The sequence below is a fragment of the Orcinus orca genome, chromosome 3 (assembly GCF_937001465.1).
Source record: "Orcinus orca chromosome 3, mOrcOrc1.1, whole genome shotgun sequence".
Lineage (NCBI taxonomy): Eukaryota > Metazoa > Chordata > Mammalia > Artiodactyla > Delphinidae > Orcinus > Orcinus orca.
In genome coordinates this window covers 168,716,735-168,735,651 of record NC_064561.1, presented here as the reverse complement: position 1 = coordinate 168,735,651, position 18,917 = coordinate 168,716,735, and the positions used below count along the sequence as shown (strand labels likewise).

At 35.0% G+C, this 18,917-nt stretch overlaps 1 protein-coding gene across 5 annotated transcripts in view; it reads right to left on the bottom strand.

Moving 5' to 3' along the window:
* The window catches only part of CDH18 (cadherin 18), a 1,015,987-nt gene that overhangs the window by 224,530 nt on the left and 772,540 nt on the right, over positions 1-18,917 (bottom strand). For all 5 annotated transcript variants that reach the window (XM_049707304.1, XM_049707305.1, XM_004276373.3 and 2 more), the window contains one exon: positions 16,909-17,028. In XM_049707304.1, the coding sequence (XP_049563261.1) occupies positions 16,909-17,028 (120 nt within the window). The remainder of the gene's footprint in view (positions 1-16,908; positions 17,029-18,917) is intronic.

Sequence of the window (18,917 nt, the reverse complement as noted above, 5' to 3'; positions counted from 1 at the left end):
ACGGGAGAGGCCACAACAGTTAGAGGCCCGCGTACCACAAAAAAAAAGAAAAAAAAAATACTGGGACAGCACTTTTCTTCCCAAACTGCATGGGATGGGAGCTTCAGCCGTTTATGTAAAAATTAAAAGACAGGCTTATTGCAAAAAGTTGTAAGAGTTAGGTACATAGACCAAAGTAAAAAGAAAATGAGAAAGAGGAAAAAATAAATATTCTCAAGACTACAACTTCATTATTCTTTTCTGATCCAGACACTCAACCTGTCTAAATTCAATAAGAGGAAAATGAAAAATGAAATAATTATGGTAAATTATGGTAATAACATAAAATGAGAGTTATATTAGAAACTCATGTTATTTTGGAAACCACCCTCCATGAATTACATTTTATTTCTATAAATATAGTGTTCTCATGTATATGTCACACAATGTACGAATCATTATGGAAGATATAAAGATGAGTAATGGAAATTCTCAAGGAGTTTGCATTCTAGGAATTCATTTTTCAACTATATGCATATTAAATATGTTGCTTTTATTTGTCAGGAATAGTTTTCTTTGTGATCTTGCAACTCACTAATGACTTTTTTTATGATGATCCCCCCAAATACTTAGTTTTCTAACAGCAGTTAGATACTAATTTTCTGTCATCCATTTAAGAAAGATCCTAAACTATAAGGTTACATGACTGACAGAAATACAAAAATTTTAAAAGGATGTTTATAGAAGACCAAAGATGAGGCACACGTTAGAAAGTGTAATAAAAATAACAATTACATAAAATCAAATTAGCAATAAAAAAAATCATGTTTTTCTACAGAACTTTTATAGACATAATTTTGTAGTTAAAGTTAGATAATATATCTCCTGAGTAAAGAAAATTAGAAACATATTTCCAAGTGTAAGTCACTATGTGGGATTTGGTTTGAAGGGCAACAAAAACATAGTCGTGTCCACATCTTAAAGGAGCTGTCATAACATCACTTATGTGTAAAATCTTAAAACATTAAACTTGTAAAAAACAGGGAGTAAAATGGTAGTTATCAGGGGATGGAGGGGCTGAGGGGATAAAAGTGACGGTCTTTAAGGGTACAAACTTATAACAAGTAGTAAATAAGCCCTAGAAATCCAATGTACAGTATAGTGGATATAGATAATCCTGTACCATATTTATGTAATGTGATATCACTACATTAGCAATCATATTATAATAGATACTAGATAGATAGATAGATAGATAGATAGAAAGTAATAATATCATAATTCAGTCTAGATTTTATTTTAATTATCTAAGATATTTGATTAGGAGAAAATCTAAGGAAGCCAACGTGATTGCAGTACATTTCAGGGGAAGAAATAACCTCTTAGAATAAATATAAATATACGGAGAAAAATTGAATTGCTTGGTGACTGCATTCCACAGATGATGCCTAATCAGGTATAAAGACTAAACAATACAACTGGAATATTTCCTGTCATCCATCTATTCAGTATTCAAAAATTAATTATCATGCAGCTAATAGGACTCAAGATACCAATGTATTAATTCCTCTCATTTTCTGCGACAGTCGCTATTGAGGAGCAGGATACACAGAGTGAGTACAAAAGAAGATAAATCTATGTTTCTGTTTTATTTTACCAGGAAGAAATAGTATAAAACATGTTCTAATTAACCAACAGTGATTCCTATCATTTCCTATCACTTCTATTTTACAGTCAGTGAAATTATTGTTTTCCCTTCCTGGTAACAGCTAGTAAACTTTGTTACAAGAAGTTGATATTTGTGAAAAGGCAGATTCAATTGGTTTCATTTCTTTGTTTGCTTGTTCAACAGCTTTATTTAAGTTTAATTTACATACTATGAAATTCACTTAAGTGTCCAATTTAAGTCCATTCAATTATATGAATCCATCTAAGGCTAAAACAAACAGTTTAACTGACTAACACAGAACACTAATCTTTAATTTTGTTTCATGAGAACTATACCCATAGCAATTCAATTCAATAGATATTATCAATTTTGTTCATGGCATAGGACATGTTGATATCCTTGCTACGGAGAAGGAGAGTTATCGGACATCTATAGTGTCTTTAAAATACTTTGCTACTTCAAGATGACAGTAATTTTTTTTTTCAAATATGCATTCTCAATGGAGTATTAGAGAAAACTGCCTTTGGTTCTATTCTCTGATGTCACAAATATCAACTTTTAGTATAACTTTTGATATTTAACTTAAGCCAGTATGACAAATTTCCTTTTCCAGTTTAGTACTGGTATGAGAACTGTAAATTGGCTACTCATACACAGAGAGCAGGCTGCTCTCTGTGGATCATGGATTTTGGATTGAGAGGAATGAATGTCGTCTCGGGGAGCCCGCTCTACACCTGCCTGGGCAGTGCATTGTGCTATCAAGGTGATTTATCGTCCTGCAAAAGCACATTTCACAAAGATCCAGCTATCAGCATTGAATGTGCCTGTACAAAAAAATAACATATCCAGAGTGACAACCCTGCCAGCCTCTTGTTCAGCAATGTTTTGCATGTAACTTTTATCTTGTGTACTTGTTGCATGATCAAAAAATTGCTACCGTACTGTCAACAATTACGTTTGTTTTTTTAACATCTTTATTGGAGTATAAGTGCTTTACAATGTTGTGTTTGTTTCTGCTATATAACAAAGTGAGTCAGCTATATGTATACATATATACTCATATCCCCTCCCTCTTGTGTCTCCCTCCCACCCTCCCTATCCCACCCTTCTAGGTGGTCACAAAGCACCAAGCTGATCTCCCTGTGCTATGCGGCTGCTTCTCACTAGCTATCTATTTTACATTTGGTAGTGTATATATGTCAATTCTACTTAAATCTAGAAGATTGAAAGACCAAAAGAGGAAGCACTGGCACCTGTATAGAGATAACAAAACTTTCCTAAAAACCCCCAGGGGTCTTTCCTTTATATCTCACTGACCAGAACTGGGTCACAGAGGCTGTGGAGAGGCTAGGAAATCTAATTTTTTAACTGAGTTATGTCACTACACAGAAAATCAGAGTTCTGATAGGATCAGCAAAGTAAGAAATCAGTATTGAGTGGACAACCACTTGTGTCTACCATAGTGTGTTAACTATTTCTTAAATACTATATAAAATGGACTTCTTGTGTTGTTAATCCCCATACACTCTGCTGTAGTTCAGGAACTCTTTAGAATTCTTTCCTAAAGAAGACAAAGTATGACAATATTTCTTTCAGTAAATTGATGATATGACACAGTTTTGAATTACTGCATTGCATTTTTCTCTAAGAGAGGCAAATTTTTTAGCATTGGGATTACCAATTAATATTTTTGTGTGTTAGGTACTCAATCATAGGAAAATTATTTGAAAATTTTTGTGCATGCAATTATTATTATTATATGAATTAGGGATGGACTATGAAGGAGAAAAATTGACAAAACGTATTCTACTGTGGAATACTCTACCTTCTACAGATATTGTGGGCCATAATTAAATGTTTTAACTTCTTAGTTATTAATAAATATAAAATATTGTTATGGGGAAAAACTGTGTACAAGTAGATTTTCATATAGAATTATGAAAAATTAATATTGATATCTATAAAACATTTAAAAAGGCTTTACATCTTTTAAACAAACATATATAATGATCTTCTACAAACATTTTTTGTTCATTTTTGAAATGAAATACATTTGAAGTTAAATACTGAGGTTAAATACAACCAAAATTGTTGATGTATTTAATTACATCATGCAGACTGAAGAATGTTACAAACTTTGTTTTCAGTTACACCCTAGGAAATGCATTGAGGCCCTCCACCAAGTGCTTTTTTAATAGATGATTGATTTCTACTACAAGAAGTTAAGATAAGCTCATTTCTGAGAATCAAAGCTATTATTGGTTAAGACCTAAGCATTAAAGACAATTACTCCACAGAAAGCATGCCACTTTGCCTCATCTAGAGACACTATTCTGAGTTAGGACAGTCATATTTAAGCTAAAAGGCTAGTTATTTTGCCTAATTTATTTCCCTTTAAATTACCATTCCACATTTTCTAAAAGCATTTTTCTCTTATTAATAATATTTATAGGGGAGACCTTCAAGATGGTAGAGGAGTAAGATGTGGAGATCAACTTTCTCCCCACAAATATATAAAAAATTCAATTACATGTGGAACAACTCCTACAGAACACCTACTGAATGCTGGCAGAAGACCTCAGGCTTCCCAAAAGGCAAGAAACTCCCCACATACCTGGGTAGGGCAAAAGAAGAAAAGGAAAAACAGAGACAAAAGAATAGGGATGGGACCTGCACCTCTGGGAGGGAGCTGTGAAGGAGGAAAAGTTTCCACACACTAGGAAGGCCCCTCACTGGCAGAGACAGGGGGTGGGTGGTGGGGGGAAGCTTCGGAGCCATGGAGGAGAGTGCAACAACAGGGGTGTGGAGGGCAAAGCGGAGAGATTCCCTCACAGAGGATCGGTGCCGACCAGCACTCACCAGCCTAAGAGGCTTGTCTCCTCACCCGCGGGGACAGGCGCGGCTGGGAGCTGAGGCTTGGGCTTCAGAGGTCAGATCCAAGGGAGAGGACTGGGGTTGGCTGCATGAACACAGCCTGAAGGGGGCTAGAGTGCCACAGCTAGCCGGGAGGGAGTCTGGGAAAAAGTCTGGAGCTGCCTAAAAGGAAAGAGACCATTGTTTCAGGGTGTGTGAGGAAAGGAGATTCCTTCCCTGTCTCCCCACAGAAGGCAGAGCACCACCTAAATGAGCTCCAGAGATGGGTGTGAGCCGTGGCTATCAGCTTCGACCCCAGAGACGGGCATGGAATGCTAACACTGCTGCTGCAGCCACCAAGAATCCTGTGTGCAAGCACAGGTCACTATCCACACCTCCTCTCCCGGGAGCCGGTACAGCCCACCACTGCCAGGGTCCCATGATCCGGGGACAACTTCCCCGGGACAACACATGGTGTACTGCAGGCTGTTGCAACATCATGTTGGCCTCTGCTGCTGCAGGCTTGCCCCGCATTCCAATTATGACTAGAGTACCCTTCCCTCTCCCCAGCCTGAGTGAGCCAGAGCCCCCTAATCAGCCACTCCTTTAACGCCCTCCTGTCTGGGCAGGAAACAGACACCCCCAGGTGACTGACATGCATAGGCAGGGCCAATCCAAAGCTGAACCCCAGGGGCTGTGCAAACAAAAAGGAGAAAGGGAAATTTCTCCCAGCAGCTTCAGGAGCATCAGATTAAAACCCCACAATCAACTTAGTGAACCCTGCATCTGTGGAATACCTGAATATACAATGAATTTTCCCAAAATGGAAGTGGTAGAATTTGGGAGCAACTGTAGACTTGGGGTTTGCTTGCTGTCTCTGATTTGTTTCTGGTTTTTATGTTTACCTTAGTTTAGTTTTTAGTGCTTGTTATCACTGGTGGATTTGATTATTGGTTTGGTTGCTCTCTTCTTTTTTTAAATTTTTTAAATTTATTTTTTTTTAATTTTATTATTTTTTTTCCTTCTTTCTCTTTTTGTGAGTGTGTATATGTATGCTTTTTTTGTGTGAATTTTTCTCTTTAGGTTTGCTTTTACCATTTGTTCTGGGGTTCTGACTGTTCATTTTGTTGTTGTTGTTTGTTTATTTTCTTCTTATGAGTGTGTGTGTATGTTTCTTTTTGTGATTTTTGTCTGTTTAGTTATGCTTTTACCATTTGGTTTGGGGTCTTATGTGTTCTTTTTCTTTTCTTTTCTTCCTTTTCCTCTGAGCCGTGTGGCTGGCAGGGTCTTAGTGCTCTGGCTGGGTGTCAGGGCAGAGCCTCTGAGGTGGGACAGCCAAGTCCAGGACATTGGACCATCAGAGACCACCAGGCCCCATGTAATATCAATCAGTGAGAGCTCCCTCAGAGATCTCCGTCTCAACACTAAGACCCAGCACCAGCCAATGGCCAGGACACTCCAGTGCTGGTTGCTCCATGCTAAACTAGCAATATAGGAACACAAGCCCACCCATTAGTAGAGAGGTTGCCAAAAGTCATACTAAATTTACAAACATCCCAAAAAACACCACCGGACGTGGCCATGCCCAACAGAAGGACAAGATTCAGCACCACCCACCAGAACACAGACACCAGCCCTCTCCACCAGGAAGCCTACACAAGCCACTGAACCAACCTCACCCACTGGGGCAGACACCAAAAACAATGCAAACTACGAACATGCAGCCTGAGAAAAGGAGACCACAAACACAGTAAGTTATGCAAAATGAGAAGACAGAGAAATATGAGGAAGATGAAGGAGCAAAGTAAAAACCCACCAAACCAAACAAATGAAGAGGAAATAGGCAGTCTACCTGAAAAAGAATTCAAAGTAATGATAGTAAAGATGATCCAAAATCTTGGAAATAGAATGGAGAAAATACAAGAAATGCTTAACAAGGACCTAGAAGAACTAAAGAGCAAACAATGATGAATGGCACAATAAATGAAATTAAAATTTCTCTAGAAGGAATAATTGAGGCAGAAAAACAGATAAGTGACCTGGAAGACAAAATAGTGGAAATAACAGCCTCAGAGCGGAATAAAGAAAAAAAGAATGAAAAGAATTGAGGACAGTCTCAGAGACCTCTGGGACAATGTTAAATGCACCAACATTCGAATTATAGGGGTCCCAGAAAAAGAATAGAAAAAGAAAGGAACTGAGAAAATATTTGAAGAGATTATAGTTGAAAACTTCCCAAACATAGGAAATAGTCAATCAACTCCAGGAAGCACAGAGCGTCCCATACAGAATAAATCCAAGGAGAAACATACTGAGACACATATTAATCAAACTATCAAAAATTAAATACAAAGAAAAAATATTAAAAGCAGCAAGGGAAAAGCAACAAATAATATACAAGGGAATCCTCATAAGGTTAACAGCTGATCTTTCAGCAGAAACTCTGCAAGCCAGAAGGGAGTGGGAGGACATATTTAAAGTGATGAAAGGGAAAAACGTACAACCAAGATTACTCTACCCAACAAGGATCTCATTCAGATTCGACAGAGAAATTAAAACCTTTACAGACAAGCAAAAGTTAAGAGAATTCAGCACCACCAAACCAGCTTTACAACAAATGCTAAAGGAACTTCTCTAGGTAGGAAACACAAAAGAAGGAAAAGACCTACAATAACAAACACAAAACAATTAAGAAAATGGTAATAGGAACATACTTATCGATAATTACATTAAATGTAAATGGATTAAATGCTCCAACCAAAAGACAAACACTGGCTGAATGGATACAAAAACAAAAACAAAACATGTATATATGCTGTCTACAAAAGACTCACTTCAGACATAGGGGCAGACTGAAAGTAAGGAGATGGAAAAAAGATATTCCATGCAAACGGAAATCAAAAGTAGCAATTCTCATATCACACAAAATAGACTTTAAAATAAAGATTATTACAAGAGACAAAGAAGGACATTACATAATGATCAAGGGGTCATTCCAAGAAGATATAACAATTGTAAATATTTGTTTACAATTACAATGCACCCAACATAGAAGCACTTCAATACATAAGACAAATACTAACAGCTATAAAAGGGGAAATTGACAGTAACACAGGGGACTTTAACACCCCACTTTCACCAACGGACAGATCATCCAAAATGAAAATAAATAAGGAAACATAGGCTTTAAATGACACATTAAACAAGATGGATTTAACTGACATTTATAGGAGATTCCATATAAAAACAACACAATACACTTTCTTCTCAAGTGCTCATGGAACATTCTCCAGGATAGATCATATCTTGGGTCACAAATCAAGCCTTGGTAAATTTAAGAAAATTGAAATTGTATCGAGTATCTTTCCTGACCACAACACTATGAGACCAGATAGCAATTACAGGAAAAAACAATGTAAAACATAGAAACACATGGAGGCTAAACAATATGCTACTAAATAACCAAGGGATCATGAAGAAATCAAAGAGGAAATCAATGAACACCTAGAAACAAATGACAAAGAAAACACGAAGACCCAAAACATATGGGATGTAGCAAAAGCAGTTCTAAGAGGAAAGTTTATAGCAATACAATCCTACCTCAAGAAACAAGAAACACCTCAAATAAACAACCTAACCTTACATCTAAAGCAATTAGAGGAAGAAGAAGAAGAACAACAACAAAAAAAACAAACTTAGCAGAAGGAAAGAAATCATAAAGATCAGATCAGAGATAAATGAAAAAGAATGGAAGGAAATGACAGCAAAGATCAACAAAACTAAAAGCTGGTTCTTTGGGAAGATCAACAAAATTGATAAACCATTAGCCAGACCCATCAAGAAAAGAAGGGAGAAGACTTAAATCAACAGAATTAGAAATGAAAAAGAAGTAACAACTGACACTGCAGAAATCTAACGGATCATGATAGATTACTAGATGCAACTACATGCCAATACAATGGATAACCTGGTTGAAATGGACAAATTCTTAGAAAAGTAGAACCTTCTAAAACTGAACCAGGAGGAAATAGAAAATATGAACAGACAAATCACAAGCACTGATAATAAGACTGTGATTAAAAATCTTCAAACAAACAAAAGCCCAGGGCAAGATGCCTTCACAGGTGAATTCTATCAAACATTTAGAGAAGAGCTTACACCTACCCTTCTCAAACTCTTCGAAAATATAGCAGAGGGAGAGACACTCCCAAACTCATTCTACCATGCCACCATCACGCTGATGCCAAAACCAGACAAAGATGCCACAAAAAAAGAAAAGTACACACCAATATCACTAATGAACATAGATGTAAAAATCAACAAAATACTAGGAAACAGAATCCAACAGCACATTAAACGGATCATACACCATGATCAAGTGGGGTTTATCCCAGGAATGCAAGGACTCTTCAATATATGCAAATCAAAATCAATCAATGTAATACACCATATTAACAAAATGAAGGACAATACCACATGATAATCTCAACAGATGCATAAAAAACTTTTGACAAAATTAAACACCCATTTATGATGAAAACTCTCCAGAAAGTAGGGATAGAAGGAAATTACCTCAACATAATAAAGGCCTTTATGACAAACCCACAGCCAACATCATTCTCAATGGTGAAAAGCTGAAACCATTTCCACTAAGATCAGGAAGAAGACAGGTTTGCCCATTCTCACCACTATTATTCAACACAGTTTTGGAAGTGTTAGCCATGGCAATCAGAGAAGAAAAGGAAATAAAAGGAATCTAAATCAGAAAAGAAGAAGTAAAAGTGACACTGTTTACAGATGATATGATACTATACATAAAGATTCCTAAAGATGCTACCAGAAAACTACTAGAGCTAATCAATGAATTTGGTAAAGTAGCAGGATACAAAATTAATGCACAAAAATCTCTAGCATTCATATACACTAATGATGAAAAATCTGAAAGTGAAATTAAGAAAACACTCCCATTTACCACTGCAACAAAAAGAATAAAATACCTAGGAATAAACCTACCTAAGGACACAAAAGACCCGTATGCAGAAAATTATAAAAACCCTAGAGAGATATACAATATTCATGGATGGGAAGAATCAACATTGTGAAAATGACTATACTACCCAAAGCAATCTACAGATTCAGTAGATTCCTATCAAACTACCACTGGCATTTTTCACAGAACTAGAACTAAAAATTTTATAGTTTGTATGGAAACACAAAAGACCCTGAATGGTTAAAGCAATATTGAGAAAGAAAAACTGAGCTGGAAGAATCAGGTTCCCTGACTTCAGACTATACTACAAAGCTACAGTAATCAACACAGTATGGTTCTGGCACCAAAACAGAAATACAGATCAATGGAACAGGATAGAAAGCCCAGAGATAAACCCACACATATATGGTCACCTTATCTTTGATAAAGGAGGCAAGAATATACAGTGGAGAAAAGACAGCCTCTTCAATAAGTAGTGCTGGGAAAATTGGACAGTTAAATGTAAAATAATGAAGTTAGAACACTCCTTAACACCATACACAAAAATAAACTCAAAATGGATTAAAGACCTAAATGTAAGGCCAGACACTATAAAACTCTTAGAGGAAAACATAGGCAGAACACTCTATGACATAAATCACAGCAAGATCTTTTTTGACCCACCTCCTAGAGAAAAGGATATAAAAACAAAAATAAACAGATGGGACCTAATGAAACTTAAAAACTTTTGCACAGCCAAGGAAACCAAAAAGATGAAAAGACAAACCTCAGAATGGGAGAAAATAGTTGCAAATAAAGCAACTGACAAAGGATTAATCTCCAAAATATACAAGCAGCTCATGCAGCTCAATATCAAAAAAATCAAACAACCCAATCCAAATATGGGCAGAAGACCTAAATAGATACTTCTCCAAAGAAGATATACACATTGCCAACAAACACATGAAAGGATGCTCAACATCACTAATCATTAGTGAAATGCAAATCAAAACCACAATAAGGTATCTTCTCACACTGGTCAGAATGCCCATCATCAAAAAATCTACAAACAATAAAAGCTGGAGAGGATGTGGACATAAGGAAACCCTCTTGCACTGTTGGTGGGAATGTAAATTGATATAGCCACTATGGAGAACAGTACGGAGGTCCCTTAAAACACTAAAAATAGAACTACCATATGACCCAGCAATCCCACTACTGGGCATATACCCGGAGAAAACCATAATTCAAAAATAAATATGTACCACGATATTCACTGCAACACTATTTACAATAGCTGGGACATGGAAGCAACCTAAGTGTCCATCAACAGATGAATGGATAAAGAAGATGAGGCACATGTATACAATGGAATATTACTCAGCCATAAAAAGAAATGAAATTGAGTTATTTGTAGTAAGGTGGATGGACCTAGAGTCTGTCATACAGAGTAAAGTAAGTCAGAAAGAGAGAAACAAATACTGTATGCTAACACATATATAAGAATCTAAAAAAAAAAATGCTTCTGATGAACCTAGGGGCAGGACAGGTATAAAGATGCAGACGTAGAGACTGGACTTGAGGATATGGGGAGGGGGAAGGGTAAGCTGGGCCAAAGTGAGAGAGTAGCATTGACATATATGCACCAAAAAATGTAAAATCGCTAGTGGGAAGCAGCTGCATAGCACAGGGATGTCAGTTTGGTGCTTTGTGACCACCTAGTGGGGTAGGATAGGGAAGGTGGGAAGGAGGATCAACAGGGAACGGATATGGGGATATATGTATACACATAGCAGATTCACAGCAGAAACTAACACAACATTATAAATCAGTTATACTCCAAGAAAGATGTTAAAAAGAAAAAGACTAGATTAATCATTTCAGTGGAGAATTAAAAGTGATAAAAAAGGCAATTTTAAAACTAAATAAAGGCTTCCCTGGTGGTGCAGTGGTTGAGAGTCCACTTGCCGATGCAGGGGACACAGGTTAGTGCCCTGGTCCGGGAGGATCCCACGTGCCACAGAGCCGCTGGGCCCGTGAGCCATGGCCGCTGGGCCTGCGCGTCTGGAGCCTGTGCTCTGCAGTGGGAGAGGCCACGGCAGTGAGAGGCCCGTGTACCACAAAAAAAAAAAAAAAAAAAAACTAAATAAAAAAATTACAATAAGCAAGAAAAAATACTTATAAAGACAACTTTCTTTGAAATTTCAGAAAAGGAATTTACATAAGATTTAATAGTGGAACTCATTTTTTAAAATTTTGTTTGGTTATTTGGACTAAAAAAATTCTTCCAAATGAAATTTTTTTTTTTTTTAATTTAGATGGACTCTTTCAAACTCATCATGGTGAACTATATAGTAATTTTGAAAATTCTTGTCAATGTTAAAGGAAAGATAGCAAAATAAGAGAACCTTACTGAGTACCTATGTTTTTCCAGTGACTGGATAAAGTCACAGCATTGCATTACCCTCCTCACTGGAATCGACATTTTCATTATAAATATACATACAAGGAAACTAGAACATAAAATTTAAGTAGCTTGATAAATTTACTATGGTACTAAGTACATCCTAAGATTTGACCATGAAGTATTCCCAAGTCATTTTGGAATAACCCTTGGTATTTTAGAAAAATAATAAATATGAATTACTTCACTATACTAATTAAACTATAACATGACTAAATATTTGTTTTCATAGGAAGGTCAAATAAGTATTTCTTTATTATATTTACAATAATGCCTTTTAAAAATAAGTAGTAATATTATTTGTGCCTTTAGAACCAATAGGCATCACTAGGTGTAGTGCATTTTATTTGATGTCAACTGCCCTGTTCCCTGTGGAATGCATGTCATTAATGCAGAAAGGTTTGACAGACAAGAGATTTGAAACCCAATGTCTACCTTTTTTTAACATCATGTCACAGAAACATTCAAGTACTAAAGTGAACTAGAAGTGTTGAAAAAAATCTGGTATATTCTTTGTATCAATATATAATTAAAAGGTAGCCTTTCTAGTCTTACTATTCTTATGTATCTGAAAATTAAATGTAGAATTTATCAACAGAAATGTTTTAAGCTACTATATTTTCTAATTAAATATTCATTTTAAATAAGTAAAAATTAATAAAGATTGTATGAAAAATGATTCACAATTTAAAATATAAGTGCATCTATATTAAACTGAATAAATGTGTCAGTAGTCTTTATTAGGTGTGTGGCAGAAAACCACTATTAGTGCCATTTATACAGAATCCAACATTGACTTTCACTGATTTATGTTTCATATTAATTATGGTCAAAAGAGCTGGTATTCACCTCTGCTAGCACTGTAAACAGTTGTAAATAAAGAATAAATAGGATTTTGTAAACCTGCATACCCTTGTTTTCCCTGACATCAGGTTTTAATCCAGGTTTTCATGTTTCCTGAATTGACCATAAAGAAGATTCAACACATTTCCGTGTGAAATAGGTACAGGCATACTTTAACATATATGTACCAGCTAAAATAACAAGAAGTAATTCATAAGTTGTGGACTATAAAACAGCTAGTGGAGAAAATCATCAAGTGGCTATAAATACCACGACCATTCAAAGATATGCATTCTCATTTAAAAACCTCATACCTGCCTTTTGTGAATCCTCCATTCTAAGACCCTGGAAAGAAACATGGTAGGTTTCTGGTTTTCTCTTCGACCTAAGTCAAAGGAAGTAGTTATTTTATAGCAACTCAATCATCAAGCTTCTATTATCACCTCCTGACCTAAATTTTGTAGTTTCTAAAGAAACAAAGAGTTCTTGTACACATAAATTTATTTTTAAAGCAGTTGACAGTGTATTAACTGGAGTACGATTGAGATTTGAGTTGTGTTAATAAACAACCATAAGCTCAGATTTCTCTTCACTTCAGTTCTCTGACCACTTCATATGGCTTTCTTACTCAGCTGCCTTCCTCAAAATAACTTGCTTAGGGTCAGTAGTTTGCATGAACATTAAAATGGTTCCTCCATATAATAACTCTAAAAGTGTTTTCTTGCTGAATTAAAATGAATATATTTAAGTAGAATTATCCTCATAAAGCCTACATTAACACTATTTCTACATGAGTCTGGCTGGAAATATTATATGTCTTTTACAATTCATTGTCCTCTCAGTTATTTTTTCATAGCCTTCTGTATCTTTCAAATAGTAGTTAATGTTAAATCACTCATTAATGGGTATTCCTCTTTTGTTGTTATACATTAAGCAAACATCATGAAATAGTTTCTGCAACAAAACTTATTTGAAACAATAAATTATTCACAAGATTTATGTTTCATCATATTGATTAATGGAATTCCAGTAGAAAACAATACATACCTTATTAAACAAATTGTGTATAGTATAGTGACTCAAGAGCCACAAAATTATTTTCTCTGGATACAGTAATTCATACATAGTTAATATAATAGGAAGCAAGGCCTCATTGGCAGCTTGTCATTGGAAAATTAGGTTAAGTACCAAGATGTACCTTTTAACATGATGGAAACAAGGCAATCCAAAGTCCTGATCTTAACCATAATCACTCACAACTCTATTTGGGCACAAAAGTTCTGATTTATTATAATTTGTCTTCATCGAAAGTACTAATTGGAAACGTTATCATATAGTCATGTTAAATGAAAGGATAGAATTAAAGTATTACTATTAAAATGTACATTTTTAAGTAACTACTATCCCAACATTTATTATATAACATCTCATCTATAGCAACTGATTCCTTAGTTCTAAGTATGTTTGTATTTTATTCCAGTTATTTAAGGCACAATTTTCACTAAATTCATTAGTTCTAAGGATGTTTAATTGCATTGTAAGAGGTCTTTTAAGCTTAAATTACCAAAAAAGTCTTAGCTTTGAAGAGAATACTCAGCATTTTGTTTTCTAATCGCTCTTAGCACTTTCTACAGACAGCAGGCTAAGAGATTTGCATATTTAAACAATCTTTGTAGTAGAGCATATATCCGTAGACTCCCATGATGCTTCAGACAATACAATATTGAAATTAAAACATATCAACATGGAGGCATACACTTCATTCAATAAATAATTTTGCTTAAAGAAAGGAAGAAAAAATTGTAGGAGCAAAGATCATTTCAATAGAGCAGTACCTGAATAGCAGCCTATTTATATTTAAGATAATTATTTTTGTTTCCTGAAGTACTTAATTAACCCATAATAAATATGTACAACCAAATGCAATTTTTATTTGAATATTGCGTTTGATGTATTTGCTTCACTAAAACACAAGCTACAGCAGAGTCTAACACTAGTCAAATCTTGTCCTCAGTGGCCTTTCTTTGTCCAAAGTAAATATGCATGCACACACACACACACACATCTACCTGCATGTGCTCACACCAACACATGCAAACACTCAGACAGATAACTCAAACATACACTAACACAGAGAATTTGGTATTTGGTACTAAAAAGATCAAGAAGTGTGTGGAAAGTTTTAAAATCCATATAAGATGTCTATACCCTAGCCATGTTCTATTAAGTAAATATAATATTTATGTATAAATAAAAATTTGGCTTTCTATAAGGACAGTTGAGTAAATCGAGGTATGTGTGCATGTGTGTGCATGCATGAACATGTGTTTGTGCAATCCTAAAACAAGGTAACTGGAACGGTCTCCTCATTTCTTTCCTTCAGGAAGATGCATATTTAAAGTGAGAAATACACATCTTTCTTATATAAAAGAACCATGGTTATTGGGAAAGTACCACAAAATGAGCAATGCTATTGTCAAATAATGATTTGGCTTAAGATTTTCTATCACTACAATGGCTACCATATTACAATATGTAAGTGCATTAAATCAACATTTTGTACCCCTTAAATTTACAGTGTTATATGTCAAATACACCTCAATAAAAAATATTTTCAATTAATTTAAAAGTCTCCTACCAGAACAACATGCGTGTACATATATATATATATGTATATGCATATACATACACGTATATATGTATATATGTGTATATATATACATATATAGAGAGAGATATATAATTTTTGTCCCAGAATTTTGATTATTCGGTTAATAAACAATTTTATTTCTAACTATTCAGTAATAGCTTAGTACTACAAGAACTTATATATCTCATATTCACTTTAGGTCACATTATGTTATTTATTTTTATTATCTCCCAATTCTTATTTTTTATTTCACTTAATTAAATATTATAATTAATTTTATAATTGTAATGCATATAATATGTGGATATATATGTGTATATTCTTCATTTACCTATATCTATACACCTTTTTCATTCTTTTCTTCTTAAATTATAGAAATTTAAGGGGTTAAGCAGTATGTCTGAGATCTCTTCCTGCCCAGTGTACTTTGTGTTGGAGTGCACCAGGGAAAGAGAGAAGGCACCTTCTTGTAAACATGAAAATGACAATCCTCCTAGCAATCTAATGGCATTAACTATTGGAGTATGACTGTCCATAGCATCATTTCAGCTGATGTACCTCACTGCCTGAGACAATGGTTAATAAACTGTAATCTGTAGACTTACTGAGCAGGGTTCCCTGAAAAATTGTTGTAAGCTATATAACAATATGAGGATAAGGGGATATTTATGACCAAATATGACTCTTTTGTGTTAGTTATGTGGCAGTGCCCTTTACTTGAAGATCTCACATGTTAACTTGATTCAGAATTCATCTCACATGACCAGAAAGGACCCAGGAAGCTTCTGGAATATCCTGGACCTCTCTCTGCTCCATCTGTGTCTCCTGATTATGTACGTTCTTGAAACTGTTTATTAAACTTGAAACACTTCATACTGAACATTTAGCTACATTAAAAATGGGTTTATATTTAGCTTTAGCCGAGTTTCTATTTACAAATTGTTTGTCAATAAGGCCATGAGTTTTTGTGGTTTTTAGACTATGCTGCTATAACATAGCCCTAAAATGAATTTTTGAGTATCCTTCATTTTCATTTTGACATCACATAATATAATATGATATGATTATTTTGGCTACAGAAAAGAGAAGAGGTGAAGCAGAATTCACATTTTTCCTTAACAAATGCTTGTATGTGTTTGGCTTTATTCTCAGTTAATTTGTTTTACGTAACACAATACTTGAGGGCTGAAGCGTTATGTAACCTCTGTTTTAAATAGACAGCATTTATTTAAATGTCACAGAAATATGCAAATGTAAGAAGCATTTTACTTGTATGGATATAAATGATGGATAATCAAATATTAAGGAGAGCAGTTAATTTATCTTCAATTATGCAATCACATTGTTTTAGAAAAAGTGAGGGCATTTTTTAATGTGCTAAAATAACAATGTCTAATGTAGAAAAGTACATAGACATGAAAATATTGCTTTATTTTATTGTAGCATGCATCTGCACACAAATTATCCTTAAAAACACTAACCTGTTTTAGGGTCTACAGAGAAGTAGGGCTGTCCCTGGAGAATGCTGTAAACCACCCGAGCACTGTTTCCATAGGTAGGGTCATCTGCATCAGTGGCTGTCACCTGTAGAACAGAGGTACCTGTGCATTCAGGAAAACAAATTTTAGTGTGTGATGGCATTAAACACATGATTAATTTGTACACAGAAAAAGGTAATGCTGAAATACTTATGGAGAGTGATAATTTCTTGTATTTCTTAGATTTATCTCTCAAACACGGTCCCTGCTTTCTTTCCGTGCCACTAACTGTCCTAAATGAGAGCCCAGAATGGAGTGTCTGGTTTAAGATAGTTTAATGTGATTCTTTATATGCTGATACCATTATAAAGGGTCTCTTTTAACCCTCACATAATCAGCGTCAGGTTGGGTCAATGCTCAAGAATCAAATAGGTGTTAACTGGGGATAAAAATCAAAAGTATTTTGAGAGTGTACAGTTGACTATTGAACAATGCTGGGGGTACTGACAAATTTCAGTTTTTAATTTTAGTAGTTAAGTCTATGATTTAGGTCTTACACACCTACTAAGGGTCTAATATCTACTTAACTACAAAGTTTTTACTTCTATGTTGGAATTCAGACACAATTTTAAGCAAAACTTTTTCTGTACCTTCAAAGGATCCTAGAAAAGTTAATAGACTTAGTATGCCAAGTTCATTTGACAATCCTTATTAGTAGAACATAAATGTACAGTTGGCCCTCCATATATATGGTTCCACATCCACAAATGCGGCCAACTGTTGATTGTGTACTATGTTATGATCTGCTGTGGTTGAATTTCTGTATATGGAACCCACGGATATGGATATGGAGGGCCAGCTACGGGACTTGAGTATCTGCAGGTTCTGGTGTCCACGGGGGTCCTGGAACCAATTGCCTGCAGATACTGAGGGATGACTGTATAAAGATTTTTAATAAAATGCCATGATTTTGGCCTCTAAATAGTATTTTTACATTGATCTGCTAAGCAAAAATATAACTAGTAATTATGTACACTTAGAAGAAAAGGATTGTGTTATACCTAAGAGAAATTTCTAATTGTGGATAATAAAACATAATGGTGACACCAAATTCTGGCAGGAAATTAGGCCTCTCATACACTGCTGGTGGAAATGTAAGTTTAGAAAATTCTTAAATAAACAAACATACATTTACCATACAATCCAGCAAATTGTACTCTTGGGCATTTATGCTAAAGTAATAAAAATATACGTTCACATAAAAGCCTATTTACAAATATTCACAGCAACATTATTCTTAGTAGCACCAAACTAGAAGAAGCCCAGATATCCTTCAATGGGAAAATGGTTAAACAAACCATGGTACAGTATTACTATGGAATACTACTTAGCAATAAAAATGAACAGAATATTAATATAGGCACTAACTTGGATAAATCTTCAGGGAATCATACCCAGGAGGGGAAAAGACAATCCTCAAAGGCTATATACTGTATGATTCCACTTATTTAACATTCTTGAAGTGATGCAATTTTAGAAGTGGATGACAGATTAGTAGTTGCCACAGTCTGGGAAAGAAGGAGTGGAAAGGGGTGGGTTTGGTCATAAAAAGGCAACATGAGAGATAATGATGGTGCTGGAATTGTTCAGTATTTTGATTATGGATACGTGCGAACTAAACACATACATACACTCACAAGTAAAACTAGGGAAATCTAAATAAAATTGGTAAATAATTTCAATAGCCTGGTTATGATATTGTTTTATATTGGATATTTTGCAGGATGTTAGCAAGGGGTAAAATTGGGTAAAGGGTACAAGAAATCTATATCGTTTCTCATGAATGCATGTGAATCTATGATGACCTCAAATTTTAAAGTTTAAAATGTATATCTTATTGCTTCACTGTTAGTCCATTCTTAGACAGCCTTATTTGGGCTTGGATGTGTACCATAATTTTTCTCATTATAGCACTATGATATCTGGCTTGATAAACTTTCCAGAGCTAGTCA